This window comes from Pseudophryne corroboree, chromosome 3 (assembly GCF_028390025.1).
Source record: "Pseudophryne corroboree isolate aPseCor3 chromosome 3, aPseCor3.hap2, whole genome shotgun sequence".
Lineage (NCBI taxonomy): Eukaryota > Metazoa > Chordata > Amphibia > Anura > Myobatrachidae > Pseudophryne > Pseudophryne corroboree.
Window position 1 is genome coordinate 708,102,053 of NC_086446.1, and position 12,371 is coordinate 708,114,423.

General features: G+C 48.3%; 1 protein-coding gene across 1 annotated transcript in view; it reads right to left on the minus strand.

The window, feature by feature from the left end:
- Positions 1–12,371, minus strand: part of LOC135056663 (alpha-2-macroglobulin-like) — a 516,386-nt gene that overhangs the window by 356,376 nt on the left and 147,639 nt on the right. The window contains exon 13 of the mRNA XM_063962107.1: positions 6,248–6,320. Coding sequence (XP_063818177.1) covers positions 6,248–6,320 — 73 coding nt within the window. The remainder of the gene's footprint in view (positions 1–6,247; positions 6,321–12,371) is intronic.

Below are 12,371 nucleotides of genomic sequence, written 5' to 3' on the forward strand. Positions count from 1 at the left end.
AAAGACCAAGTATGGACTTTTACACGATAAGGCCCCCAATTCTGAGACACGCCTAGCAGAAGCCAATAACATCACCATCTTCCACGTGAGGTACTTGTCTTCTGCTGTCCTTAATGGTTCAAATCAGGAGGACTGTAGAAATTCCAATACCACATTCAGATCCCAGGGTGCTGTTGGTGGCACAAATGGGGTTGTATGTGAAGAATCCCTTGCAAGAAGGTCTGAACTTCTGGCAACACTGCCAACTTCTTCTGGAAGAAGATTGAGAGGGCTGAAATCTGGACCTTAAGAGCGCCCAGACGTACGCCCATATCCGCTCCAGCCTGCAGGAAATGTAAGAAACGTCCCAAGTGAAAATCCGCCGGTGGATACTTGCGCTCCTCACACCAAGAGACATATCTCCTCCAGATATGATGATAGTGCTTTGACGTCACAGTTGTTTTCTGGTCTGAACCATGGTTACAATAACCTTTTTGGAAAGACCTTTGTGAGCTAGGATGTTCCGCTCAACCGCCATGCCGTCAAATGAAGCCACCGTAAGTCCAGGAAGACGAACAGTCCTTGTTGCAGAATATCTCTTCTCATTGGCAGAGGCCAAGGGTCTTCGATTGACATGTCCAGAAGATCTGCATATCATGCCCTTCGAGGCCTGTCTGGGGCAATCAGAATTGCCTGGACTCTTTGATACCGTATTCTCTTTAGCACCCTCGGGAGCAACGGAATTGGAGGAAACAGGTAGATCAACCTGTAAGGCCTCTGTGTCATCAGTGCAACCACTGCTACCGCCTGTGGGTCTCTAGTCCTCGAACAATACTGGCGAAGTTTCTTGTTGAGCTGAGATGCCATCAAGTCAATCTGTGAGCAGCCCCACAGATCGGTGATCTGCCAAAATACTTGTGGGAGGAGGCTCCACTCCCCGGGGTGTAGGTCGTAATGAGTTAGGAAGTCTACTTCCCAGTTGTCCACACCTGGAATAAAGATGGCTGACATCACTCTTGCATTTCTTTCTGCCTATAGGAGTATCCTGGACACCTCTCGCATTCAGGCTCTGCTCTTTGTTCCTCCTTGTCGAGTGATGTATGCAACCGCCGTGGCATTGTCCGACTGAACTTGACTGGACTGATCCCGGAGCAGTGGAGAGGCCTGAAGCAGAGCATTGTAGATCGCCCATAGTTCCAGAATGTTGATTGGAAGTAGTGCTTTGTGGGTTGACCACCTGCCCTGGAAATGAGCCCCTTCGGTGACAGCTCCCCATCCCCTCAGACTCACATCCGTTGTAAGGAGAATCCAATCCTGAATCCCGAAACTTCGACCTTTCAGCAGGTTTGAGGACTGTAGCCACCACAGGAGGGAAATTCTGGCCTGAGGTGATAGACGTATGATCCAGTGCATCTGAAGATGTGATCCAGACCACTTGCTCAGGATATCCTATTGAAATGTTCTGGCATTGAACCTTCCATACTGGATCGCCTCATATGAGGCTACCATCTTTCCCAACAATCTTATGCAAAGATGAATGGAGATCCGATTCGGTCGTAGAATTATTCGGACCATCTCCTGGAGCGTCCTTGCCTTGTCCTCTGGGAGGAATAATTTCTGAGCCACTGTATCCAGAAACATTCCCAGGAACAGGAGCCGCTGGTAGGCTCCAGGTGAGACTTCTGTAAATTGAGGATCCACCCATGATGTGACAGAAGATGAATAGTGCAGTCTATATTGAGCAATAGAAGCTCCTAGGATTTCACCTTTATCAAGAGATCGTCTAGGTAAAGGACAATATTGACCCCCTGGACTCAGAGCTGGAACATCATCTCCACCATCACCTTCGTGAAGACCCTCGGAGCTGTGGACAGGCCGAAGGGCAGTATCTGGAACTGGTAGTGGTCGTTCAACAGGTCGAACCGCAGGGAAGCCTGTTGAGGCGGCCAAATCAGGATATGGAAATAAGCGTCCTTTATATCCAGCGAAACCATGAACTCCTGTTCTTCCAGACCCGCAATCACTGCTTGCAAGGATTCCATCTTGAACTTGAAGACCTTTAGGTAAGGGTTCAAGTATTTTAGATTCAAAATGGGCCTTACCGAACCGTCGGGGTTTTGGTACCACAAACAGGTTGGAGTAGTAACCCTTTCCCTGTTGTTGCAGTGGCACTGGAACAATGACTTGGGACTGGACCAATTTCAGGATGGTCTGTTGCAGTGTAACTCGCGTATCCTCCAAAACTGGTAAGCTTAGGTAAATTAGCTCCTTTACCCAGGCATCCTGGCAGGAGCTTTCCCAGATGCGGCCGAAGTGACGCAACCAAGCTCCCACCTCGAGATTCTCTCAGGGTGGGGGTACACCGTCAGGCCGAGGCCTTGGTGGAAGCAGAGTTGGTGCTTTGTTCCTGAGAACCAGCGGCGGATGGATTTCTTGTCTTGCCCCTGGTGCCTCTTGCAGCACTTGAGGTGCCTCTGGTTCTTGACCTAAATCTACTGGTCCGAAAGGACTGTGTAGATGGCCCCAGGTAGGAGCGTCTGGCCGGTGGGGCCCCGGAGGGGAGAAATGTGGATTTCCCCGCAGTAGCTTTCAAAATCCACGTATCCAACTCAACCCCAAATAGCCACTCTCCTGAGAAAGGAAGAGATTCCACACTGCACTTGGAATCTGCATCTGCTATCCACTGACGCAGCCATAAAGCTCTGCACGCAGACACAGCCATGGCAGTGGTCCTAGCATTAATAGCGCCTGTCTCCTTGATAGAATCACACAGGACACGTGTAGTATCCTGAATGTGTTTTGTCAGTGTAACCATATTCACCAAAGACATATCCCCCGCAAGGCCCTCTTGAATCTGGCCTGCCCACGTGTGAATGGCATGTGTCATCCAGCAACCCGCTATCACAGGCCTTCGTGATACACCAGCCGCTGTGTAAATAGACTTTAATGTAGTCTCTATTTTCCTATCCCCAGGGTCCTTTAAGGCAGAGGCGCCCTGGACTGGTAATACCACCTTTAAAGATAGGCGTGAGACTCACACGTCCACAGCCGGGGGATCTTCGCAATTTTTCCTGCCATCCGGAGTAAATGGGAAAGTACTTAGAAAGCGCTTTGTCACCTGGAATTTCCTATCAGTGTTTTTCCAGGCTAACTTAAACATGTCATCTGATTCCTTAGAATCAGGGAAAGTGACGCTAACCTTTTTCTGGGAGTGGAAGAACAACTGCTGTGCTGCATCGTCTTCCACTGGGATTTTTAATACATCCCTGACAGCAATTATGAGGGGTTCAATCCCCTGTGCTGGAGATGAATCCTCTGTAATAGGGTCCAGCTCCTCCCCCTCCTCCAGTCCCTCGTCATCAGATTCTGAGAATAAGTCAGGGAGCCCACGTTTATGTGTTCCTGAGCTAAGGAGAGGGTTCTGTCTGTCATCTGCCTTTACAGCCAGGTCTGCTACAGCTTGCTGCAGCTGCTATGTCTTTTGACTATTTGCAGTGAGCTGAGAAGACATATCAGCCATCATGGTTTTTATAGTACCTAACCAGGATGGCTCCGGAACCTCTCCCCCAGCTTCCTCACTAACTTGGGTGAACTGGCTGCATTGTTCACATGAGAGGGAACCTGCAATGGAGGGAGAGAATCTGGTATTACAAACTTTACATAATTGGTGTTTTACCATGTTTACAGGAAACAAAACACTCACACACAACACACAGACAAGTCTATATAGCAAGCCTGCCCAGACCGGTATGTGAGGAGACCTAGGGGGTCATTCAGACCCGATCGCTCCTGTGCATTTTGACAGGCAGAGGCGGTCGCTGGGTGGGAGGGGGTGGGCTGGCGGCTGGCCTGCGCCTGCGTTGCCCGGACCGTTGGGGGGGGCGGGCCGTGCCGGCTGCGTGATGCCACACGCAGCTGCTGTGGCCCTCACAGTAACGAGTAACTCCTCGTTGTGCGATGCTTTTGTACTTCTTGGACGGGGTAGGGCCTGACATGCGGGGCGTGCCCCTGAATTTCAGTGTGCCTGATCGTAGCTGTGCTAAATTTAGCACAGCTACGATCAACTCTTAATCACCCCCCCAGAGAGAAAGACCAACACACCCAAGCCTAGCAGACTCAGAATGACTGTAGGCTGTATTTATCTCAGTGTAACACCCGAGTTTTGTCCTTTTCAAGACACTATATTGTGTCCAATAGCGTCTCTCCCCCTTAATTACACCCCTGTACCAGTTTCCTGCGTATCCTGATTGTTCCGGAGAGGCTGTGTGCCTTGCTGCAGCAGCTGTAAGTGGAGGAAAGTGCCAAGAAGCCGCTGGTCCTGCTCTGAGTTACCTCCCCCCCCCCGTAATGGCGCTGGAGCTATGCATATATTTATACTGGCAAAATTCTCCTTATGGTGTAAAACGCAGTGTAAGCACCTGTTTTCACAGGGGGGCTATGGGATCCCCCTGGGGGGGGGGGGGTTGTCTGGATACCACCCCTGCGATTATGCACACCAAGAAACCGGGGGATCCCCCTAGTGGGGCCCCCAGTTTGTATTCACCACTCTTCTCACCTTCAGGCAATGTTAAGGGTGTGCGGCGTGCTGCGATTGCATTCGCTAAGGCGCCGTGCCCGCGGTACCACAACCTCCCAAGGCGGTGGTCCTGCAGCGGGGAAGTGGCTCTGACGTCTTACAGTGTCCGGTGACCGACCCCACCCCACCCTAAATCCGATGGTGCAGGTCTGCTGTTGCCCAAACAGCATATCAAAAATAATAAACTTTAAAATAAACTGAAGAAAAATCCTCTGGAGCTCCAGAGTGTGCATCCTCTCCTGAGGGCACATTTTTCTAAACTGGCTGTGGGAGGGAGGATAGAGGTGAGGAGCCAGCACACCCAGTTGAAGAAATTTAGTTCACCGGCTCCTTTGGACCCCATCTATACCCATCGTACTAAGACCCCAGTATCCCTTATGGATGCTAGAGAAACAGGGTTTTGTAATTGAGGACCACAGTCACTCATGGCTTTTCCTGCACCCAGAGGCTTGTGAATGTAACTAAGCTTGATTGGTGTCGTCTGTTACAGATTAATAACTGTAAGTTTTCCATTGTGAAAAAGAGACTGACATTGAATGTTTATCTTTAGAAGAAGTGTAAAATAGTTGATTAATAATCTGACGAAGATATTATTTATTTTAATGGTGCATTTCTGTTGAGTTTGAAAGGTAAGAGTTTTGATATGTCCTGTTGGTTAGGCATGCCATCAGGGCTGTCTTTTCCATTGGTCTTAATGGGCAGTTGCCCAAAGGCCCCAGGGTTCTAAGGGCCTTTGACTGATTGCTGAGGGTCCCCTCTTTCCCGCGGTACCAGATTTTTGAAAATTGGACTTGGGGAACCGGAGATATCCGACTTCAAAGCAGCTGTCTCCTTCTGAGCTTTTTAATTGCTCTTCCAGAATGGGTATCTCAGTTTCTGTTAGAGTTAGAATTTTACCGAGGGTATCCTCCAAAAGTTGGGACTCTCCCCTTTCAGTGGACACTGGCAGCTTGTCTCTAACCTGCCCAGGACCAGAGATATCAGCCTTCCAGCAACTAGTCCCTGCTCCAGCTCCACATGCCAGAGATGCGGTTTTATACATTTGTCAGTGGATTGCTCCAGCTCCTGAACCCCGGATCATAAAGACTCTGGTACCCCCTGCAAGGTGTGAGTCTCTAGATTTTTATCCCATTGAAATCTAAGAACTTCACCCCCCACAAACCAGAGATATTTGTGGTCAAGCAAGCTGCCCATCACCGGAATATGCTGTATATTAAGCCTACTCCACTATCCACCTCTCTCCCACATATTAAACACCCCATACCAACCTGGAAGTGAGGTCCTGCATGCTAAGCAGAAGATGGAACACCCCATACCACCCACGCGACATCACAGCCGCCGATAGCACCCCCACTCTCACCATTGGAGGATAAGTAGGGGCCCTGGTGCATTGCTTTGCCCAGGAGCCTACACTGCTGTTAAGACGGCCCTGATGCCTTCTTCAAAGCCTGGCCATGCTACCGGTCATGTGATTTCAAAACAATCCACATGAAAAATGTAGTCTCCCATGGTTGATGTCAAAGAGTTATCCAGCATAGTGAAGTGAGGTGTTCTGACCAGTAACCAGCATGACTATTCAGAGGACAATCAGAAAACACAGACCAGTGAATTCCTATGTAATGTACTATACGTAATAATATACTGCAATGTTTATACTGTATATGTTATACTGTATATGATTAATATACTCACTTGGGCTATTTGCTTGCTCTTTAAGATTTAATTTATATTTTTTGTAAGAAGTGATTGAACTTTTAGACAGCAGCTTTGAAAACAAACAGAGAAAGTTACATGACATACTCTTTAATGGTAAATTAATATAATTTAACAGCAGCAAAGGAGATGTTAGAAAAATATATCTAACCCTTAGGGGGAGATTCAAATGTTTGAAAAGTCAGTTGGGAGTCTTTTTTTCCCTATCTAATAGACAGGAATAAACAGACACCCAACCAACTTTTCAAACATTTGAATCTCCCCCTTAATGTTAATAAGAATTAAAAGTTGGATGGATGCAAATGACATTGAAGCAAATAGTCTTAGCCAAAAATTAACTTGTACATACCACCTTATTTCAAGTAATCAGCCCCTCCATACCCCATTCATCTACTCTTTACCTATTGCTTAACACTTTATGGTGCATTTATTCCAAAGTTAATTGTTATGGTCATATAATCATATAAGTGATTCCACCCTCTGAGGGGACACTTACTATGTATGCTGCACCACGGATCTAGTCACTTGCTCCCTCTAATATATATATTGTCATTTTGTGAGCAGGGCCCTCTCTTACCTCTTTGTATACTTGATGACTTTTTATTTCTCCTCTTTAAGAGGAGAAAGGGGAGGAGCTGCAGATGACTACTCCGGGGGCAGGGCTGGGCTCTTCATGTCATTAGACCCCACCCCTGTTGTTACAAAATGTCCAGTGGCTGCTCCAGAGGTGCCACTGTTCATGTCATATTGCCACCCCCACCCCCCTTCTCGGTGGACCCACAATTCCCAGCATTATCTCCCCACCTTGCCCACTACCTTGTAAGTGGGTGGGATGCAAGATATACAACCACTCTTCTGGGGGTCAGAGGACACCCCAAAAAATTGGTGGTCTCCTGAACCTTCCAAGAGTGTAGTTAAGTATGCCTCTTTGTCTTTGCAAACGAGAGAGAGAAAAAAACAACCTTAGTTGGAAATAGGGCGCTATTGGGCAGCGTTTCTAAGAATAAGCTGATGTCTTAAACAGGTATGTCACACCTATATATTGGTAAACAGAAACAAGGGGTGAATGATACAGCGCTAATCAATGAATAGATGGATTGTCTGATTAAACACACATTTAATATATAATAAAAATTAAAAATCAATACATGTGAGTACAATAATAAATAAGAATTTACTTACCGATAATTCTATTTCTCGGAGTCCGTAGTGGATGCTGGGGTTCCTGAAAGGACCATGGGGAATAGCGGCTCCGCAGGAGACAGGGCACAAAAAGTAAAGCTTTACGATCAGGTGGTGTGTACTGGCTCCTCCCCCTATGACCCTCCTCCAAGCCTCAGTTAGGTACTGTGCCCGGACGAGCGTACACAATAAGGAAGGATCTTGAATCCCGGGTAAGACTCATACCAGCCACACCAATCACACCGTACAACCTGTGATCTAAACCCAGTTAACAGTATGATAACAGCGGAGCCTCTGAAAAGATGGCTCACAACAATAATAACCCGATTTTTGTAACTATGTACAAGTAATGCAGATAATCCGCACTTGGGATGGGCGCCCAGCATCCACTACGGACTCCGAGAAATAGAATTATCGGTAAGTAAATTCTTATTTTCTCTATCGTCCTAGTGGATGCTGGGGTTCCTGAAAGGACCATGGGGATTATACCAAAGCTCCCAAACGGGCTGGAGAGTGCGGATGACTCTGCAGCACCGAATGAGAGAACTCCAGGTCCTCCTTAGCCAGGGTATCAAATTTGTAGAATTTTACAAACGTGTTCTCCCCCGACCACGTAGCCGCTCGGCAGAGTTGTAATGCCGAGACCCCTCGGGCAGCCGCCCAAGAAGAACCCACCTTCCTTGTGGAGTGGGCTTTTACCGATTTTGGCTGTGGCAGGCCTGCCACAGAATGTGCAAGCTGAATCGTACTACAAATCCAGCGAGCAATTGTCTGCTTAGACGCAGGAGCGCCCAACTTGTTGGGAGCATATAGTATAAACAGCGAGTCAGATTTCCTGACTCCAGCTGTCCTTGAAATGTATATTTTTAAAGCACTGACAACGTCCAACAACTTGGAGTCCTCCAAGTCGCTTGTAGCCGCAGGCACTACAATAGGTTGGTTCAGATGAAATGCTGACACCACCTTAGGGAGAAAATGCGGACGAGTCCGCAGTTCTGCCCTGTCCGAATGGAAAATCAGATATGGGCTTTTGTAGGATAAAGCTGCCAGTTCTGACACTCTCCTGGCCGAAGCCAGGGCTAGTAGCATGGTCACTTTCCATGTGAGATATTTCAAATCCACAGTTTTTAGTGGTTCAAACCAATGAGATTTGAGAAAGTTCAAAACAACATTGAGATCCCACGGTGCCACTGGAGGCACCACAGGGGGCTGTATATGCAGCACTCCCTTAACAAAAGTCTGGACTTCAGGAACTGAAGCCAATTCTTTTTGGAAGAAAATCGACAGGGCCGAAATTTGAACCTTAATAGATCCCAATTTGAGACCCATAGACAATCCTGATTGCAGGAAATGTAGGAATCGACCCAGTTGAAATTCCTCCGTCGGAGCACTCCGATCCTCGCACCACGCAACATATTTTCGCCAAATGCGGTGATAATTTTGCGCGGTTACTTCCTTCCTTGCTTTAATCAAAGTAGGAATGACTTCTTCCGGCATGCCTTTTTCCTTTAGGATCCGGCGTTCAACCGCCATGCCGTCAAACGCAGCCGCGGTAAGTCTTGAAACAGACAGGGACCCTGCTGAAGCAAGTCCCTTCTCAGAGGTAGAGGCCACGGATCTTCCGTGATCATCTCTTGAAGTTCCGGGTACCAAGTCCTTCTTGGCCAATCCGGAACCACTAGTATCGTTCTTACGCCTCTTTGCCGTATAATTCTCAATACTTTTGGTATGAGAGGCAGAGGAGGAAACACATACACCGACTGGTACACCCAAGGCGTTACCAGCGCGTCCACAGCTATTGCCTGCGGATCTCTTGACCTGGCGCAATACCTGTCCAGTTTTTTGTTGAGGCGAGACGCCATCATGTCCACCATTGGTCTTTCCCAACGGGTTACCAGCATGTGGAAAACTTCTGGATGAAGTCCCCACTCTCCCGGGTGAAGGTCGTGTCTGCTGAGGAAGTCTGCTTCCCAGTTGTCCACTCCCGGGATGAACACTGCTGACAGTGCTATCACATGATTCTCTGCCCAGCGAAGAATCCTTGCAGCTTCTGCCATTGCACTCCTGCTTCTTGTGCCGCCCTGTCTGTTCACATGGGCGACTGCCGTGATGTTGTCCGACTGGATCAACACCGGTTTTCCTTGAAGCAGAGGTTCTGCCTGGCTTAGAGCATTGTAGATTGCTCTTAGTTCCAGAATGTTTATGTGAAGAGACGTTTCCAGGCTCGACCACACGCCCTGGAAGTTTCTTCCTTGTGTGACTGCTCCCCAGCCTCTCAGGCTGGCGTCCGTGGTCACCAGGATCCAATCCTGTATGCCGAATCTGCGGCCCTCCAATAGATGAGCACTCTGCAACCACCACAGAAGAGATACCCTTGTCCTTGGAGACAGGGTTATCTGCTGGTGCATCTGAAGATGCGACCCTGACCATTTGTCCAACAGATCCCTCTGGAAAATTCTTGCGTGGAATCTGCCGAATGGAATTGCTTCGTAAGAAGCCACCATTTTTCCCAGGACTCTTGTGCATTGATGTACAGACACCTTTCCTGGTTTTAGGAGGTTCCTGACAAGCTCGGATAACTCCTTGGCTTTTTCCTCCGGGAGAAAAACCTTTTTCTGAACCGTGTCCAGAATCATCCCTAGGAACAGCAGACGTGTTGTCGGAATTAACTGGGATTTTGGAATATTCAGAATCCACCCGTGCTGTTTTAGCACTTCTTGAGACAGTGCTAATCCCATCTCTAGCTGTTCTCTGGACCTTGCCCTTATTAGGAGATCGTCCAAGTATGGGATAATTAATACGCCTTTTCTTCGAAGAAGAATCATCATCTCGGCCATTACCTTGGTAAAGACCCGAGGTGCCGTGGACAATCCGAACGGCAGCGTCTGAAACTGATAGTGACAGTTCTGTACGACGAACCTGAGGTACCCCTGATGTGAGGGGTAAATTGGAACGTGGAGATACGCATCCTTGATGTCCAAGGATACCATAAAGTCCCCTTCTTCCAGGTTCGCTATCACTGCTCTGAGTGACTCCATCTTGAACTTGAACTTCTTTATGTACAGGTTCAAGGATTTCAGATTTAGAATAGGTCTTACCGAGCCATCCGGCTTCGGTACCACAATTAGAGTGGAATAATACCCCTTTCCTTGTTGTAAAAGGGGTACCTTGACTATCACCTGCTGAGAGTACAGCTTGTGAATGGCTTCCAAGACCGTCACCCTGTCGGAGGGGGACGTTGGTAAAGCAGACTTCAGGAAACGGCGAGGTGGATCCGTCTCTAGTTCCAACCTGTACCCCTGAGATATTATCTGCAGGATCCAGGGATCTACCTGCGAGTGAGCCCACTGCGCGCTGAAATTCTTGAGACGACCCCCCACCGCCCCCGAGTCCGCTTGAGAAGCCCCAGCGTCATGCTGAGGCTTTTGTAGAAGCGGGGGAGGGCTTCTGTTCCTGGGAAGGAGCTGCCTGTTGCTGTCTCTTCCCCCTTCCTCTGCCTCGTGGCAGATATGAATATCCCTTTGCTCTCTTGTTTTTAAAGGAACGAAAGGGCTGCGGTTGAAAAGTCGGTGTCTTTTTCTGTTGGGGAGTGACTTGAGGTAAAAAGGTGGATTTCCCGGCTGTAGCCGTGGCCACCAAATCCGATAGACCGACACCAAATAACTCCTCCCCTTTATACGGCAAAACTTCCATATGCCGTTTTGAGTCCGCATCGCCTGACCACTGTCGCGTCCATAAACTTCTTCTGGCCGAAATGGACATAGCACTTACCCGTGATGCCAGTGTGCAGATATCCCTCTGTGCATCACGCATATAAAGAAATGCATCCTTTATTTGCTCTAAAGACAGTAAAACATTGTCCCTATCCAGGGTATCAATATTTTCAATCAGGGACTCTGACCAAGCTACCCCAGCACTGCACATCCAGGCTGTCGCTATAGCTGGTCGTAGTATAACACCTGTATGTGTGTATATACTTTTTTGGATATTTTCCATCCTCCTATCTGCTGGATCTTTAAGTGCGGCCGTCTCAGGAGAGGGTAACGCCACTTGTTTTGATAAGCGTGTGAGCGCCTTGTCCACCCTAGGAGGTGTTTCCCAGCGCGCCCTAACCTCTGGCGGGAAAGGGTATAAAGCCAATAACTTCTTTGAAATTAGCATTTTTTATCGGGGGCAACCCACGCTTCATCACACACCTCATTTAATTCATCTGATTCAGGAAAAACTATAGGTAGTTTTTTCACACCCCACATGATACCCTGTTTTGTGGTACCTGTAGTATCAGCAATATGTAACGCCTCCTTCATTGCCAAAATCATATAACGTGTGGCCCTACTGGAAAATACGGTTGATTCGTCACCGTCGCCACTGGAATCAGTGCCTGTGTCTGGGTCTGTGTCGACCGACTGAGGCAAAGGGCGTTTTACAGCCCCTGACGGTGTTTGAGGCGCCTGGACAGGCACTAATTGATTGTCCGGCCGTCTCATGTCGTCAAACGACTGCTTTAGCGTGTTGACACTATCCCGTAATTCCATAAATAAAGGCATCCATTCTGGTGTCGACCCCCTAGGAGGTGACATCCCCATATTTGGCAATTGCTCCGCCTCCACACCAATATCGTCCTCATACATGTCGACACACACGTACCGACACACAGCAGACACACAGGGAATGCTCTTAACGAAGACAGGACCCCACTAGCCCTTTGGGGAGACAGAGGGAGAGTTTGCCAGCACACACCAAAAGCGCTATATATGACAGGGATAGCCTTATAATAAGTGCTCCCTGTATAGCTGCTTTAATAATATAGTTTTGCCACAATTTTGCCCCCCCCTCTCTTGTTTTACCCTGTTTCTGTAGTGCAGTGCAGGGGAGAGCCTGGGAGCCTTCCTGACCAGCGGAGCTGTGTGAGGAAAATGGC